Source organism: Chrysemys picta, chromosome 8 (assembly GCF_011386835.1).
Source record: "Chrysemys picta bellii isolate R12L10 chromosome 8, ASM1138683v2, whole genome shotgun sequence".
Taxonomy (NCBI): domain Eukaryota; kingdom Metazoa; phylum Chordata; order Testudines; family Emydidae; genus Chrysemys; species Chrysemys picta.
In genome coordinates, this window is record NC_088798.1 from 73,064,594 (window position 1) to 73,083,947 (window position 19,354).

General features: G+C 42.0%; 2 protein-coding genes across 9 annotated transcripts in view; both read right to left on the reverse strand.

The window, feature by feature from the left end:
• LOC101941509 (protocadherin alpha-C2) overlaps nt 1–19,354 on the reverse strand; it is a 316,181-nt gene that overhangs the window by 156,591 nt on the left and 140,236 nt on the right. The window contains exon 1 of one of the 8 annotated variants that reach the window (XM_065554818.1): nt 3,532–6,271. The exons of 6 other annotated variants lie outside the window; for them this stretch is intronic. In XM_065554818.1, the coding sequence (XP_065410890.1) occupies nt 3,532–5,961 (2,430 nt within the window). In that variant the 5' untranslated portion in view covers nt 5,962–6,271. Of the gene's footprint in view, nt 1–3,531; nt 6,272–19,354 lie in introns of those variants that run through there. One more of the 8 variants, XM_024107130.3, reaches the window with a different exon arrangement.
• The window catches only part of LOC103306249 (protocadherin alpha-8-like), a 307,323-nt gene that overhangs the window by 156,591 nt on the left and 131,378 nt on the right, over nt 1–19,354 (reverse strand).

Sequence of the window (19,354 nt, forward strand, 5' to 3'; positions counted from 1 at the left end):
TAAATCAATAGGAGTTCTGAGTGTGGATCAGTTTTCCAGAATTACTGCAAATCTTGAAGCCCAAGGTCTTATATACCATAACAGATCACAGGAAAATTTATAGTCTAGTATGTCTTTATCTTGGTAAGGCCTAATTTTATTCTAAATATCTTTGAATACATAAAGCAAGCAAATTATTGTGTATATTCCAATTACTTTTAGAATTAGCATAATTTGAATAGACTTCAATACTGTAAAAACACATAACTTATGCTATATGCGTAGTTAATTCTTAGGTAGACTAATCCTCATTTTCAGCAACAATAAAATCAACAATAATAACTAACTGACAGCACTCCATTTTTAAGAGTTGACACTGCTATTTTTGTTGGTGCCTTTGGTTCATTTGCTCAACTTTGCTCTACTCCTCCCAGATATAACCTTTGGCCTTTCACTGGGTTATATCTGGTCTTACCACCATTTCTGTTTAGTGGATTTTAGCTAAGAAAATAGTCAAAGGACAAATCTGGGATTTGTTTTGCCTCTGCTTGGGGGCCCATAAGAATGAGTGTATCACATTTCAAGATTCTAGTTTAAAAATGCACATGAGAGGTTGAAATCTAATAAGGAAGACTGATGACCTTTTCATGATCTGTGGTGGAAAGCTCAATGGTTAATTTGTGGTTTCTTACTATTCAGTGCTATACTGAAATAATGAACCCTATAAAATAATAATGAGATTCTAGCTCAATAGGAACATGGAAGTTAACTGTGTCAATCAGTCACCCGAATACAATTATTTGTAGTACTATCACTCCTTTACACTTATGTACCATTTTCTATTGAAGCAAGTGACTTTTAAAACATGAGGTTGTTCTTGCAGCAACCCTGTGGGTTAGGGAAGTTCCAGAAAACTTTTGATAATTCTCCCTTAAACTAATTGTAAGCTGGGTTGTTTTACAAATCCTAAAACTGAATTGTCAGTGATGTTTCCAGTCCAAGCTCCCCAAATGCAGAGTATCCAAAATATCCTCTTGATGCTCCTAATTGCTATTTTCTTGGACCACACAAGTTCTTACCAAAAGCTTTTGAAAATTCTGGGTTTTGTAAAATTCATTGATTGTATTCCTTCATTGCTTGGTGGTAGATCTCTGAAATGAGTGACCATTTATCAGCATAGTAATCAGTAAGAGGACTTTAAATCTGCTACCACTTTGATAATAAAACTAGTGGGGTAATTGTGAGTAAACCAAACAATGACAAACATTTAAACCTGTAGCTGTTATAGTTATGCAGGCCACAATTGTAATGAATAATTAGAGGGGTTCAGAGAAAGGCAATAAGAATGATTAGGGACATGGAAAAATCTTCTATATGAAGAGTGATGGAAAAGAATGGAATTGTTTACCTTAGATGAATAAAAGACATGATATAAGAATATTAAAATGGAATGAACTAGAAGGTAGATATGGTGGCTCTGTTCTCCTTGTGTCATAACACAAGAACAAGGATATATTCAACTCAATTAAAAGGTGCAAATTCAAAACTCATAAAAGGAAATACATACTGTGTGAAAAAGTAATTAGACTAAGGAACTCATTGTCAAAGGAAGTCATTGAGGCCAGGAATTTAGCAAAATTCAAAAAGGGACTGAAATGTTATATGGGTAACAGAAATATCCTATGTTATCAAACTTAATGACAACAACGATTTTGGAAATGATATTAAACATACTTCAGGGCTATAGCCAATCTGTAACTATTAGTGTTTGCCTACACAGAAAAAAAAGTGGCAGTGAGTCTCTGAGCACAGATCAATTGACTGGGGTGGAGGGGCTCAGTATGCAGGACTAAATATAGCAATGCAGATTTTGGGGCTGAGGCTGAAGCCTGGAGTCTGAGTTCCTCCTTCTCCAAGGATTTCGGAACCAGAGCTCCAGCCCCAGCAGGAATGTCTACACTGCTATTTTTAGCCTCACAGTACAAGCCCAAGTCAGTTGACCCAGGCTCGCTGCCAAGTCAGTTGACCCAGGCTCGCTGCCACAGGGACAGGGTTGCTGTGTAGACGTACCCTTAGAGACCAGGGTGAGACCCTTATGTGGGGGGAAGATTATTCCATAGCTGTCTACTGTGAGGCACTTACACCTTCATCAAAAGCATCTGGTACATGCCACTATCAGAGACAGGACAGTGGAGTAGATAGGTCTCAGGAGTGTTCCAATACGGTAACTTCTATGTTCCTACAAATGACTAGTCATTTTGTCACCTCTGTCTTTGGGTGTCCAACTGGAAACACCTTAAACATAGCTGATTTTCAGAAATTGGGTAATCAAACTAATAAGGCTCTTTTAAGTTGTCTCAGATTGGACATTTTGTCACTTTTAAAATTCTTAGCCATAAGCCATAAAGTCTAACTGAAGATACCATTCCTTTCTAGTGATTGCTGGTACAGTATACTGAACATAGCCCAATATTTTGTGTATCAACCCAATCAAATTAATGAAAAGCAGATAAATGCATGTAGCTCAGACTAAAGTTAGTGCTTTTGTGATGCATAATTGCAAACTGCAGGTTAGTTTTGATTATAGATAAACATTTAGAACTTTTACCATCCTCAGAGCCTCTCAAAGTTATGCAGGAGCATTAATTAAAACTCATAAGACATCTCGCAAAAAGGTATCATCATTATTTTGCTGATTGGGAAACTGAAGCGTAAGAAACTGGCCAAAGGTCACTAAGCAAGTCAGTGACATCCTAGTGACACCATTCTACTTTCTTGACTCACAGTCCTGTGCTGCAATCTAACAAAATGATTCCTCCTCAGAGGGAGGTCACTTGTATTGTGACAGGACCAGAAATTATTTTGATTTTCACAAAATCCTCATATTATTTGTAGAAGATATAATTGAACTGCAAATCTAAAGCTTTGAGGGTGGAGCCTGAAGGAGCTGGGCAACTAATTCCTTTAGGTACCTTGGAAAAGTCGCATTAGTACTTTAAAATATCACCTTTTCATATGACATTATTTTCTCTCTCACCATTTCCCTCCCTAAAGGGAAACTCTCAATAAGTGGAAAATTTTAGAATCTAGAAAGTTCAGGTGGCATCTCTCTTTTTTGGATTTTTTTGTTCTCATGCTCTAGATATTAGATAGTTGAACTCATAAGTCAATTTACTTTTCACTTATTTCACAACCTCTTTCCATCTAATTGTTGTTTGGTGAACTTGTACATAGAGTACATAGTTCCCTCAGCCTGAGCACCATCTGACTTTATATGGCATACTGTGTCCATGCTACATTCGAAGGTATTTTTTTTCTCGTATAGTTCTTCGGTTTAAAACAGAATTAGGAGATCCTGATTAGAATTATATTAGGCGATTTCATTTTGCTAGTGTTAACATAATGGCATCTGCTATCCCGTGATTAAATCATTTCCCTAAACTTCGCTTTTTTACAGGATTAGCACTGGAACCGCTGGGTAAGTAAATTTAAAACCAAACAGTCCACGTACCTTTAGGTTAAATGGGGATAATTTAAACAAAAACTACTTACCACTAGAATAGCATTAAAGTGATCGCTCTTCACCTTCCGGACTTGAACACAGGCCGTGGGCACTTGTAATCCTGCGCCACTGGAAAGATTTCCAGCGTCTCCATTCAGCAGTAAATTGTTATTGCTAGGACCAACACCCAAAGAAGCTCTGTACAAATAGGTCTGGGTCAGTTTGCCCACTCCTGAGACCTCCACCATGTCAGGTGTTAAATGAGATCTTGGGAGCATGCGCACATTGAAGCGATACTTGTCATGCTCATCCACTGGGCAGCACCCTGAACAGCAGCCGCTGCGGGAGGGGTTCGTTCTGCAATGGAAAAACCTTGTGAGAAGAAGAAAGAGTACAAAGCCAAGGAACACAAAGGAAATGGAAGCGAGCGAGATGATCAAGTAAAGGTTCAGGCTAGTGAGCTGCTCTTGTCCCTCCATCCCGTCACCGAAGTCAGGGAGGGCCTGGGGAAGGGAGTCAGCCAGCAGGATGCCCAGGGCTACCGTGGAGGAGAGGGATGGCTCCCCATTGTCCTTCACTAGAATGACCACTTTGTGTTTGATGGAATCCGTGGACCTCATGGAGCGAGTAGTCCTGAGTTCTCCTGTATTGGGCAAAACCTTGAATAGGCTGGAGTCGGAAGATTGCTGCAGATGGTAGGAAAGCCACGCGTTCTGCCCGCTGTCCGCATCATCCGCCACCACTTTAGTCACGAGGTAACCGGCATCGGCTAACCTAGGGACTATTTCCACCGCGACCGAGCTGTTCCTGGCCCCAGGGTATAGGATGACCGGAGCATTGTCGTTCTGATCCGCGATGAATATATTCACAGTTAAGGCCGCACTCAGGGCCGGGGATCCGTTGTCCTTGGCTATCACTTGAAAATGAAAACTCCTGAGTTGTTCATAGTCAAAGGTGCTTTTTGCATAGATGTTTCCATTCTCTGAGTTAACGGATAAAAAACTAGTCAAGGAGCTGCCTGCAATGTCGATGTCCCTGAGCGCATAAGAGACCTGGCCATTCCCGCTAATGTCGGGGTCAGATGCTGACACCCGGAACAAAGATGCTCCAGGATGATTGTTCTCCGTCACAGAGATGTCACAGGACTGTCTGGCGAACTTGGGAGGGTTATCGTTCACGTCGGAGATTTGCACCAATACTGTCTTTTGGGTGACGATTGGCGGGGAACCAAGGTCTGTGGCGGTGATGGTGATGTTATATTCACTGACCAATTCTCGGTCCAGAAGTCCATCAGTGATCAAACTATAGTAATTGTCGAAAGAGGGTTTTAGCTGAAAGGGAATGTTAGCAGGGATCTGGCAAGTTACCTTCCCGTTCTCTCCAGGGTCTTTATCCAGAACACTCAAAAGAGCTATCACAGTGCCGGGCACAGCGTCTTCGGGGATGGGACTGGAAAGAGACCTGACTGTAACCTCTGGGGCATTATTATTTACATCAGTGACCTCCACCAGCAATTTAGCTGTACTGGACATTCCAAACGCACCTTTATCCCTTGCCTCAATGAACATCTCTAGAACAGGTCTCTGAACATCTAGAATGCCATTCACTTTTACCTCCCCGGTCTGGGGGTGGATTAGGAATAGTCTCTGTAGATCAGCAGAAGTGCTATTGCTAAAGGAGTATCTGATCTCTCCATTTTGACCTTCGTCTAAGTCAGTGGCATGTACTTTGGTTACCAACGTGCCGTTGGGGGAGTTTTCCAAGATACTTGCCCTGTAGAGCGAATGTTCAAACGCTGGAGCGTTATCATTGGTATCAAGAACAGTCACAATGACTTGGGCGTCACCGGACCTCTCGGGATTCCCACCATCTTTGGCTGTAATTACAAGTCTGTGGGTGGATTGCAGCTCCCTGTCTAAGGGCTTCTCCAACACCAGTTCGGGGTACTTACTCCCATCCCCGCGTGTTTGCATTTCCAGTCGGAAATGTTCGTTAGGGCTCAGAGAATAGGTCTGGACACTGTTGGTGCCTTCATCAAAGTCTTGGGCATTTGGCAGTGTAAATCGAGCCCCAGGAGATAAAAACTCGGCTACATTTAAGTGATATTCATTTAAAGGGAACCTGGGGGAGTTGTCATTTATGTCCTGTATTTTAAATTCCATTTTATAAAGCTCTAGAGGGTTTTCTAGCACAAGTTCGTAATTCAGAAAACAGGTAGTTTTTAATTCACAAACCTGCTCTCTGTCTATGGGCTCATTAACTGACAAAGCCCCGGTGCTTACATCCAAATTAAAATATTGCTTACTTGAACTGGTGAGCATGCGAAATTTCCGGAGTGAAAGTGTAGTTGCATCTATTTCTAAATCCTTTGCTATATTCCCAACAGACACACCACGTTCAGTTTCTTCGGAGATGGAATACTCTATTTGCCCATTCACGGTGTAGGAAATAAGGCAGAACACCATTAAATGGACCCGCATTCTTCCTTCCCTGGCTCAGCTCCCTGCAGACGGTTTCAACAGTAACATAATCCAATATCTCAGCAAAGAGCTGAAGTTACCACAGCAGAGCAAAGTGGTAAAATAGTAAAACAAAAAACAAAAAGAAAAAACCCACAAAATAGTTTTCTAAAATGTGGGAAAAGAGCATATGCTCTTCCTTATGCTCCCTGAAATCATCACCGGGTTATCTGCTGCTGAGCCAGCCACTGCCAGCTCTTTTATATTGCAGCTGGCTTTGCTATATGTGATCATGTGGATGGAAAAGATCGTCTATTACACTTGGGTACCTTACTGGTGGACAGCGCCACCTAGAGGTCCAACCGCTGTCATGACAGCTAGTAAAGAACAGTCTCCGCCACAGCACTGGATTAAAGAAAAGTGTTAAAATGTTACAGAATAAATAAATCGTATCCTTCTAAATGCCCTCAGAGAACATTTTGGAGCTATTTTTGAAAGCTGGATATATTTCCACGAATGACAAACTTGGAAAAGACGCGGAAAATTCTCCATGCCGGAGATCCTGCCGATTCCGTACACATCTGGAACATAACAGCCAGCATTAGCAAGGGAAAACGCCCAAGCCAAGCTGTCAGTACATCTAGGCGTAGAAGTGACGTGTGAAAGGGAAGTAACAGCTCTCATTTAACAGAGCTCACCACTGCCCTAGCAAGCTCCTGGCTTAGCACAAAATTCTTCCGCTTCTTAAGATGCCATTTGAAAAACGTAAAAGTCATCTTTGTCTCTAACTAATTTCAGTGGAGTGGTTTTATTCTGAGCTCTTCCCGCCCACTTCTTTTTGCTTACTTCTGAGCTCACTTACTAATGTAAATGAACTTGGATTATTCGGGAGAAAGGAGAATGATCACCGCACTAGGGATTCTGATCCTACGACCACTGAAATCAATGGCAAAGCTCCCATTGACTTCAACAGACGCAGGATCAGGCCCTGAATTTCTAGCTGCACAACTCTTGCAGTTTGCACTGGGATCTGCTTCTCTTAACCGAGTTATGTGCAGGAGGGTAGGTGCCCCCATCAATACTTGCTTGTATGTTTATTAAAAGTGTTACAGATCTCAATGACCTTGCACTTTGCTCTGTAAATAAAGGGAGAGAGTGATTAAAACCGATTCGCGGGTGGCACAAAAACTATTTATTACTCCGAAAGCATATGAAGAAGTTACCCACCCACGTGCTTTCCTTAGGATGTTGGTCCAGTGGGAGAGCCAGAAAGACATCGGGTTCTAAGAACACAGAGTAGAGTCTGGATAAAAGGTGGGGTATGAGGGAGATCACCCTAAGCAAGACTCGGATCGCTTTCGCAGACTATTTTCCTGCAAGGGGACAGCTGAAATTCTGCAATAGTTTATGTGATTGGGCTGCCAGTTTAACTCCCCAGGCTAAAGGAAAAACCCTCGCTCCTCAGAACTTCTGACATTAATGATGTCATCAGTGATATTTTTACATTTTGTTTTTGTTTTGAGAATTGACGTTATGGAAAACATGCGACTTTTGGATCCAATGACTCGGTCTTGAGGTATTTAGCAGGGATGACTTGAAGAGCTCCCATGGCTATGGCTACTTTGACATCAATCCATTGAACTCAGCTTATGAACTCCTTGCTCACATTGCTGAACTCTTCCTCACACTAGTAGCTCTGCTAAAATTAATGGGACTACTCGAGTGAGTAACGCCTCACCAGCATGAGTAACGAACGGTGTCACAATCTGCTGCTTAAAGTTGCAAACCTAAAACCAATCCTCTCTTTTAATTGAAAACAGCAGCAATGTAATCGAACTGATCCAAATAAAGAGCACTATTAAATGTTCAACTGATCCTTAGCAAAAATATTTCTCTTCCTGAAGAATTAAACTGTCTTCACAACAGAAAAGCTGACGATAAAATAATATTTTAGCCTAAATGTAATTCTGATGTTCACTAGTTAATGTAATCTCTTGCCTCAGTTTCATTCACTGAGTTCTTTTCCTTTCTAGATATAAACTTGAAAATGAGATGGATTGAAAGTGCTATTTACCGTTAACGTTGCATTAAAGTTCTGCTAGGTTAGAAATACAACTTAGGGAGAATGGATTCCAAACCGGCCATAAAACCACCGACATCCAAGAAAACGTCACTTCTTCTTCCCACCGGGGATTCGGGTGGTAAATAATATTTTGAAAGGGGACCAATGAAGTCTTTACAGACACCGGAGTCCTAAGTAAGACATTTCTTCTGTACAAGACTTTTCTTCTGGGAGCGGCGCTTTGGTGCAGGTAGGACTGAAAAACACAAAACCAACCCGGAAATGGAAACCATGTTGCTGAATAAACAGAAGATGAGACTGACTGCAGCACTTACTTAATTTCCTGCCACCTCACTAAAATCCAGAAGGACGTGAATCTGGGAAGAACAAGCCAATATTGACCGTGACTGAGAGAGCTGCTTCGCCATTACCATTGGCCGTCCTGGGTGCTCTGGAGTCAGAGGAAAGAGGCGCAGAACTGGGCTCAGTTGGCTGTAACAAATCATAACCGTCTCAAACATCTGGCTGAGCGTCCATTCAGTGCCACAGTTAGAATCACCAGGTAACCTTCCTGTGCGCACCACGTCCAGAGCTACCAGGTGTCCCGTTCCCAGAAAGGGAGTATCACCGCTGCGTTGTAATTCGGATCTACCACATAATGACCACATTTATGGAGCTCCGGAGCAGAGTTAGGCCGTGGCTGTGGGCTTTAACTTGGACTTGGGAACCCTGAAGATGCTCAGCATAGAATGGCGACTCTGGGAGCGAATGGACACTTCAGACGAGGCAAAGACCCGCGCCAAGAGAGACAGACACTCCCAGGGAGGATTTTGTTAGCACTGGCGGGACGCCCAGCCAGTCCCTGAACAGTGATGCTAATACTCGGACACTGTCTCACGGTCCAGAACCGCATCCGTACCTAGAGAGTGACAGTTCTTCACGTACCTTTCTGTTCCCAAAGACGTCTGGAATCCTCCAGCAAACTCTCTCCTTGATTCCTGAATCTTTGTCCATCACAGTAATGAAAGGCACCCTTCTCCCGGGCGCTGGGTAGGCACTGGGCTGAAAAGACAGGCGAGGACAATTTGGGGAGAGTTCCAGTTCCCCTCAGTTATCTCTACGGACACTGCAATGCCCGGACCTCGCTAACATCCGTCCCGTTAGAGTGGATGTGAAAATTGTATAAAGATGCAGGCGGTCAGAAGCTTCTGCGCATCTCAGCCTAACCTGCGCACTGGTTCAGACCTGGGTGGCTGAATCCCGTGCTCCTGCCGAGGCAATACGTAATTCCCCCAAGGGATCCGGCATAAGGCAACTGCTGTGGCCGAGGTGAGTGAAATGCCTTCAGGAACGCTGCCCCGACAGTAACCCGATCCACACACTGGCTGAACACCGAGGCGTTGTCACCAGCACCCAGGACAGTAACAGTCCAGATTATCAGAGAGCCTCTGTCTTTTGCAAAGGTGCTTCGCTGGTATATTAGCTGCTTTTTACGAGGCTTTACCAATCCTAAAAAGAGAAAGCACATGACATCGCTTCGGGGCTGCAGATCCAATAGGAAGAGCTCGTTTTAATGGGGACGTTTGTTAGATTGTCAGAGAATTGCTGCCAACAGTTGGGTCTTCTGTTCTCTCTAGAGGGACAGGCGGCCCTGGAATCACAATCAACCTCGGTAATAGACTCGAATTGTTTGCGTGGGAAATCGGGACTTGTTTATCTGTGTCGCTTCGATTTGAATGGACCAGAACTTGTAGGGGATTTTCCATCACCGCTTTCGGGTGCAAAAAGCAGATTAGTTTTGAAGGGTTAAAATCCATGTGCATATTATATAACAACCTGGTATATATGGATTGTGCCAGCTCTTTTTCAGACCCGAAGTCCAGAGTTTGGTCTGGAGACCAGAGGCCTAGCTAATAGTGATCAGCTAAGAGAAAGCTGGGGTAAACAAAATAACATTGCCTTTACTAAGATCTGCTTGGTCAGTAGAAATGCCAGATGTTGAAGCAATAACTGAATAATTATGTTTCATCCAATGTTTCAAATTGAACAAAGGATCCCTGTTCCTATTGTGTTTCTCCTGAAGGGAAAACAGTCTTCCCACAGATCCAACCTTGAGTTTATGAAATATTGGCACATGTCACTATAATGATATGGCACCCTTCCACCTCCCTTCCAAGGGACCAATGCCCTGCCTTAAGACATAAAAAAGACAATCTCTATTTTCATATGCTTTCACTGTTTCTTTGCTTTATCCCCTAGACATGTACCTGTCGGACAATCAAAGGAGTTACTCCATTCCTATGGACCCCAAATCAGAATTCAACATATATATTTTATACTAATAACATTTTATCAAAGTATTAATCAAATGTTAATTTGCTAACTTGAGACCATGGGTGGAGACATTGTGTAACCTTTTAACCATTGGCTATTGTGCTATCTTGTCTTGCTGCAAAACCTATCCCGAGGTGTGGAACTGCTTACCCCGTCACTTTCCCCCGCCCATGGAAAATCTATATATTTCATTGTAATCAATTAATTGACAGTGTCTCTGAGCCTAATAAGCCAGGTGACACTCCGCCAGCGCTGTGTGTAATAAACCCCTATGCTTTGACCTCTACACGGTGTGGATTTATGTCCTTCAGTTTGGAGTCACACCTGGCTTCTTGGTCTATGGTACAAATAATGCCCCGTGTCTGAAATCAGTTGTGAGCAGCTCCGGCTCATGCTGGAGACGTGGGGGTCCCAAAATCTGCAATCCCTAAATCCTTAGAAAAATTGCCCAAACGGATCGCAGCTCGAATGCTTTAGGAACACATGAAAGCCGGACCCTCAAAATCTCAGCAAACCTGCAACAAGGGGAAATCAGGCAGAACTGCCGCACTGGGTGGGTAAATGGCTCGTTGAAAAGGCCATTAAATTAAAGATAGGCTAGTGTGAAAAACAGCACAGGAGACAACACTCTTGTGTGACTGTCCCTGAGATCTGCAGCTTCAGAGCAGAGTTAGATCCTGAGAACTATTGCATCATGTTAGCGGACAGCGACACACACTCTGCCAGTAGAAGGAGAAACTTCCCCTCGGATGCAGAGGCCGAAGAGGAGCCCCCTATTGGACCGGATTGGTATAGCATTTCTTTAATCGAAGCGATCGATTCAGCCGTGTGCATCCGTGAAACCTCACAGCCTTTAAAAATGGAAAAGACAACTTACATTCTTTGATGTTGCTTCTAAAGAGGGAAATGCATCCTATAATTTAGTAGCGGTACTTTCTCAGGTACCCAGTCAGGCTAAAATCACATTAAAAGAAAAAGACGTGGGCCTGAGATTTCCTGAATTAAAGCGAAATGAAGGAAACTGCAGCAATACGATTAGCATTTTTCACCCTTTTTGCTTGATCAGAGAAAAAGACTATGATTAGAATGTGACATAATGAGCTAGTTATGCAGAAATATCAAATGGAAAAATATAATCAAGGTTAAATTTTCATTTTAAATATTTGTCTTGTAATAAACAATGAATATTACGTTATTCGGGTTACTTTGCAAGAGGGTGGAACATAATTTATAGCATATTCATTTCAGAAGACCTTCATCCAGTGATATCTATTAAACAGTACAGAGGACATCCACTTTTCACAGCTATTTATATCGTCTAACTTTAGTGGCCGGCAATCTACCCCTCTCTTGCATTTCTAGCTGCCTTCACACAAGGATTTTAATTACAATAATCAATCAAAAGCAAGAGTCGATAAATATGCTGTAAAGTCAAATTTTAACTCTTTCTATGCACTCTTACCCATGCCCTTTCGAGACACTTATTTTATATAGCAGCTAATTCCACAGCACAGTGGAAAAAAATATTCCAACCAAACAGAGCAGCCTTTACAAAAATTAAACAAACAGTGACACACTCAGAGACGGCTTTCAACGTGAGCCCACGTGTCGCAATGAATCTACATTCACTGGAATACAATGAAGCGCTATCAAGAAAGAAGAAAGTAAAAAATCTCTGGCAACTAGTAAAGTCTGCCTAACCTAAAATACCTTCCTATTGAAACTGTATTTTAATCCTCCCCCCTTTTCTGATTCCCCACCCCCACATTTCTGAAGACGATGCGCCTTTAACCACCTAACAAAAAACAAAAGTTATCATCTGATAATTATTCAGAGGCTTGTGTGAAATCATTCCTCCTCCCAATCCAGTTCGCAGTTGACAGGTGTTCAAATAAACAAACAAATTCCCCACCACTAGCACGATTTGTCAATATCAGCAGAAAAGCCAAGGTCTGAAAGGAGAGGGACCGATCTCTCCTCTTCAAATGTAATTTTCCTCCCAGTTTACAGTTAAAGAACACGGCTGGATAGTGTGCGGAGGCTTACTGTATTGCTCCCATAGTCTACCTGATCTGTGGTAAGAAGACTTAAGTCCTCTGAGCTGTCAATATGATACTTAATTTACACTAAAATCCCCTATGTAAAATATTAAAACTAAATATCTCTGTCTCTTGATGTCACCTGTGTAAAATAATACCTTCTCTTGATTTTATCCGCCCCTTTAATACATTTGAAAATCTGTTATGCAATGTTAATATCTGTACTTTTGTAATTAGAATATATCCTTAATATTGCCTTATAATTTATAAACAATCTCAGATTTGATATCAGCTTCCTCACTCTCTTCCACACCATCTCTAAGGCAATGATATTCTTTTTTATCCAATAATGACCAATGTATCGCAAATGTTTCATACAAAATAACTGTAACAAATACCTTAATTTCACACACAAACACTAAGTGAGTTTGGGTGTGAAATTGTATATCGTGTATATTTTCTTCAATATGTTGCACTGATATCACAATATATATATTGTTAGCCTTTTCAATTCCTCTGTACCTGGGAATAAGATATTTTATTTTTTACCTTTTTCCAGAATAATCCACAAATCAGGTTCCTGATCAGTATGCTGTATTTTTAATTTAATTTAATTTAATTTAATTTAATTTAATTTATGTATTACTTACTTATTCAGTACACACTACTTAACTTGACTTCTTGTTTCCTGTAAATGGGATGAGTTCCTACCTAATCCTCACCAGAACACACAACCCTGAGTCAGTATCCAAACTTGCTCCCTTCCAAGTGTTGAAGAATTTCCAGACAATGTCTGAAAAAAAAATTACTGCTCAATCAGTTCCTGGTTTGTCTTTCCTCTTACTAATACTTTGCACTTCTTATAACATCTTTCACCCAATAATTTCAAAAGGCCTGACTCAAAGCCCATTGAAGTAAATGGAAAGACTCCCACTGATTTTACTTGGCTTACAATCAGCCCAAAATGATGTGTAAAGATAAATTAATTAATCCTCAGAAGATCCTTGTGAAGATGTTTATTAGTAACCTAAACATACCAATAGCTGAGACACAGAGAGGGTTAATCACCTGTAATGAATCAAAAGGGAACCTAGGAGTTTTGGGTCCCCAGCCCTGACCAAATGTCCTAAGCATTTAATAAAATACTATAAAGTAGCTGTGGTTGCTTATCTTAAATACATTATTGAAAGTGCATTAGGTTTTGAAAAAAATCACTAAGTTACTTGCTGGTTTTCCTCAACATTAAGGGATATGTGCAACTTTGACCCAAAACAGGTCTACACTTAAAACTCTGCATCCGGTACAGCTACACCAATGTAGCTATGCTGCTGTAGCTGCAGTGCTGTACCGTTTTAATGAAGACGCTCTTCTTGCATCTCTTCATTATCTTCCTACCTCATAGTAAATAAAATTCAAGATCCTCATCCCTATTTCCAGCCCTACATAATCTCCCCCATGTTGTTTCCTTATCCCCAACTTTTCCACTGCACACTTCCCAAATTGCCTTTCCTACTGATCTCCCTCACACTCTTTGCACCACCATACATGCTGCCATTAGCCTTTGAACAGTCTCCCACTACTTGTACACCAAAGACCTTCTTTTCCCTCCCTTCCTCTCCATTTCTTCAATAAAGCCTTCCTACTTTCATTGTTTGGTTAACAAAACTCCACAATCCTCCATTTCTCCAGTTATTGTGCTGTGTTTTGTCTTGACCTCATTTGTCTTTTCTATGCTATTCTTAATCTGGGTTTGTGACACCTACATACTATTTTGAAGCATTCACTAAAATGCGTAGCCAGTCAGACAGATGGACAGCCTATAGCTATCTAAGAAAAGAAACAGATCTAACTCTATGTTTAGACAAGGGCAGGCTCACTCCAACATTAAACTCATTTGCCCTAAAAAAGACATATCTTCAGGCTGAGATGTAAAAATTTATATATAAGTTTCATATATATGATGTGGCCTAGTACCATGATTTCAACTTTACAGGGCTCGGTGTGAAAGGAAAAATACAAGTGATAAATGTAAGACATATCTTAAAACACTTAAAATAGATTTTCTAGACATAACATGTCACTGTTTGAAAGACCAGTACCTTGGGCATTTCCAGGGCTGCTAGCACCTGCTGTCCCATTGGAAAATAAACAATTCATTTTCTGAATAATAAGATGGGTGAATTTGAGTTCCTCATATTAAATGAGGATATTGATATAATAGGCATCACAGAAACCTGGTGGAATGATTACTGCTGGGGGAATTCGGCACCACTGCGCATGCACAGAATTAATGTCCCCCTCAGATTTCTTTGCTTCCCCACAGAAAAATTACTTTCTGACAATGAAACAAAGGGAAACTGCAAGAGCAGTCATGCACCACTCCCTAGCTGTGCAGGTACATTGTTTCAGGCACTCCAGCCAGTGGCTCCTAACCTGAGCCAGGATCAGCTGCTAGTCTTGGAGACAGGAAAGGATGGGACTTCCTACAAGGAGTGGCTGGGGCTATGTCAGACCCACCCCCAGAAACTGGCCCCAGTTTCAGGAAGCTCAGCATCCTCCCCTGCTTCCTGCCCACATGGCTCCTCAGCTGCTGGGGGAGGGGTCACTGTACAGGAAGCTGCTCCCTCATCTGCCCAATCCCTGTGAATCTGGACCTCCATGCCCAGACACCCCCACCAAGTCTCATCCTGTACACCCAGAACCCCCCTAGCCCTCCATATCTGAACCCCACCCTATTGAACCTCAACCCCTGCAGCTGGAGCCCCTGCACCCAGACCCCCTGCCTCTGGACCCCCACCATTGCACCCAGACCACCCCCCATTGATCTCCCTGCACTCAAACCCCCATCCTGATAAGCCCTACCCCCTGCACCATCCTGAGCCCCCACATCCAGACCCCCACACCACTGACTCCCAATTAGCTGCACCCAGACCCCAACCCCACCAGGCCCCACTCCCACAGCACCCAGACCCCCCTGCTATTAATACGTCCACACCCAAACCCCTCTGCTGTTCCCCAACCACTTTCACCTGGAAGCCCCTGCAGCGTCCCATTGCCTCTGCATCTGGAACCCGCCCAGTGAGCCTCTGTGCATCCAGATCCACTCACACCTAGACCCCCCACTGAGCTGCCTGCACCCAGATTGTCCCACACAGAATCCTCTCACACCACACCTGGATCCCCCCACACTGAACCCTCCCCCACACACACACACTTGGATCCTGCCTGGTTAGCCTGCGTGCCCCATACCGGGCGTGCCAGGTGCAGAGAGGCAGAGCCTGAGGGTGTTTCTGCGGCAGGCCTAGGCCTTGTGATGTGTCAGGATCAGGTGCAGCCTCACCACTGAGACCATGTCCCCAGGGTGGAGGGTAGGGAGGCTACAGGATGATCACCCACCCTTGTGCAGCCAGTGGCCTGTGCTCCCCACTGCCATGCTGGAGCCTCTACATTTATATATTGACAAATAAAACTTGCAGAATTTTAAAATATTGTATGCATAATTTTTAATTTTTTGGTGCAGAACGTCCTCAGGAGTAAATGATGATAATCAACAGGACACAGTAATACCAGGGTACAAAATATATCAAAAGAACAGAATAGATCATGCTGGTGGGAGAGTGGCACTATATGTGAAAGAAAGCACAGAGTCAAATGAAGTACAAATCTTAAATTAACCAAACCATACCATAGACTCTCTATGGATAGTAATTCCATGCTTGAATAATAAGAATATAGCAGTATGGATATACTTCCGACCACCTGACTAGGATGGTGATAGTGACTGTGAAATGCTCAGGGAGATTAGAGAGGCTATAAAAATTAAAAACTCAATAATAATAGGGGATTTCAACTATCCCCATATTGACTAGGTACATGTCACCTCAGGATGGGATGCAGAGATAAAGTTTCTTGACACTTTAAATGACTACTTATTGGAGTAGCTAGTCCTGGAACCCACAAGAGGAGAGGCAATTCTCGATTTAGTCCTAAGCACAGGATCTGGTGCAAGAGGTGAATATAGCTGAACTGCTTGGTAATAGTAACCATAACATAATAAAATGCAACATCCCTGTGTGGGAGGGAAGAAACACCACAGCAGCCCACCACGGTAGCATTTAATTTCAGAAAGGGAAACTACACAAAAATGAGGAAGTTAGTTAAACAGAAATTAAAAGGTACAGTGCCAAAAGTGAAATCCCTGCAAGATACATGAAACCTTTTTAAAGACAACATAATAGAAGTTCAATTTAAATGTATATCTCCAATTAAAACACATAGTAAAAGGACTGGAAAAGTGCCACTGTGGCTAAACAACAAAGTAAAAGAAACAGTTAGAGGCAAAAAGGCATCCTTAAAAAAGTGGAAATTAAATCCCACTTATTAGACACATAGATGAACATGATTTGTTGGGGAAGAGTCAATGTGATTTTTGTAATGGGAAATCATGCCTCACCAATCTACTACAATTCTTTGAGCAGGGGGGATCCAATGGATATAGTGTACTTAGATTTTCAGAAAGCCTTTGACAAGGTCCCTCACCAAAGGCTCATAAGCAAAGTAAGCTGTCATGGGATAAGAGGGAAGGTCCTCTCATGGATCAGTAACTGGTTAAAAGATAGGAAACAACGGGTAGGAATAAATGCTCCATTTTCAGAATGGAGAGAGGTAAATAGTGATGTCCCCCAGGGGTCTGTACTGGAACCAGTACTCTTCAACATATTCATTACTGATCTGGAAAAAGGGGTAAAGAATGAGGTGGCAAAATTTGCAGATGATACAGAACTACTCAAGATAGTTAAGTCCAAAGCACACTGCTTAGAGTTACAAAGGGATCTCCTAAAATTGGGTGATTGGGCAACAAAATGGCAGATGAAATTCAATATTGATAAATGCAAAGTAACATTATCCCAAGTATACATATAAAATGATGGGGTCTAAATTAGCTGTTACCACTCAAGAAAGAGATCTTTGAGTCATTCTGGATAGTTCTCTGAAAACATCCACTCAATGTGCAGTGGCAGTCAAAAAAGCTAACAGAATGTTGGGAATCATTAAGAAACGGATAATTAATAAGACAGAAAATATCATATTGCCTCTATATAAATCCCTGGTATGCCCACATTCTGAATACTGCTTGCAGATCTGGTCACCCCACCCCAAAATATATATTGGAATTGGAAAAGTACAGAAAAGGGCAACAAAAATTATTAGCGGTATGGAATAAATTCCATATGAGGAGAGATTAATAAGACTGAGACTTCTCAGCTTGGAAAAGAGATGACTAAGGGGGGATATGATAGAGGTCTATACAATCATGACGCGTGTGGAGAAAGTAAATATGGAAGTGTTATTTACTCCTTTCTCATACCAAGGAACCAAATGAAATTAATAGGCAGCAGGTTGAAAACAAACAAAAGGAAGTATTTCTTCACATAACGCACGGTCAACCTGTGGAACTCTTTGCCAGAGGATGTTGTGAAGGCCAAGACTATAACAGGGTTCAAAAAAGAACTTGATAAATTCATGGAGGATAGTTCCATCAATGGCTATTAGCCAGGATGGGCAGGGATGGTTTCCCTAGCCTCTGTTTGCCAGGAGCTGGGCATGGGTGATAGGGTATGGATTAGTTGATGATTGCCTGTTCTGTTCATTCCCTCTGAAGCACCTGTCATTGGCAACTGTCGGAAGACAGGATACTGGGCTAAAGGGACCTTTGGTCTGACCCAGTATGGCCATTCTTATGTTCTGAATAATATAAAGCTTCAGTTTCTAGACCTGCTAAATCACAAGTTAGCAGATTTTAAATCTGTCACTAGTGCATAACTGAATTCTGATTATTCAGACAGCCATTTTCATTTTATTTGGAGAGAAGGAAAGAAGTAAATATTCTCTAGCATGCTGATTTTTTAAAAAGTTTGCTTATTGGGTGGTTGGAATATTAGTAGGTCCAGCAGAAATGGATTAGTGAGCAGAGGGGAATGCATTCAAAGATGTATAATAAAAGCAGTTTATCACATGACTCTGCAGCAGATCAGGTGGATATCATCTCCTCGTGTATAGTTAGGCGTGTATGTATGTGCATCGTCATTCACATTAAAATATCATTTGAGGTAAAATCAACATTAATCTCTTCATCATTGACCTTGGAGCCATCCATTGTAGGCATTGGACTAAGTGATACCATGTAGCTACACCTTTGTAAGGGGTTTGCAGAACCTTCTGATAAATTAGGATAATTTGCCTGGGGAAATGTCCCATATAGGTGTCATATCTATAGACACAGCAGAAGAGAGGACAGCTGTGGTATCAGATTTCTCTGTAAGAGCGCAATTTCACAGCAATTAGTATCAATGTCAAAGAAAGGAAATGGCCCACAAAGAAATTATTAAATAAAGATTTAAACCTGAAAGAGGCTGGTCATCAATAAAATTAAGGAGAATGTGAGGTACAATGTCCATCAGCAACATCCAAACAGTCACTGATGTGGAAAAGGAAGGGGCACCATTGTCTTTGATAAAGACAGTGAGTTTCTCCTTTGCTGCATTTGTGTCTTTAATAATGCACTTAGTTCTCATTTCCTGGACTGTGGTGAAATAGTGAAAAGGCTGGAGTCAGCAAAGGAAGGAAGATGGAAAGACAGCTAGGCAGTTTTCTCCTGCATCTTTGTCATCTGCCCCCGCTTTTGTAACCAAGTAGCCCACACCTGCGGTTCGAGGCACCATTTCAACTATGGGTATATCTACACTTACCATGTAAAGCGCAAAAAGTCTCTTTTTTGCGCTAAAACCACAGGAGCATCTACACTTGCTAATGACTTTTTGCAGTGAAACTCAGAAGTTTCGCAGCAAAAAGAAAACCACCTTCACGAGAGGCATATAGCTCTTACTGCTGTTCTTTTTGCACTGCTATGAAAGTGAAGACACGTTCTACCAGCGTAAACTCCTTTTGGCCTCCAAAGGATATCCCACAGTTCCAAAAG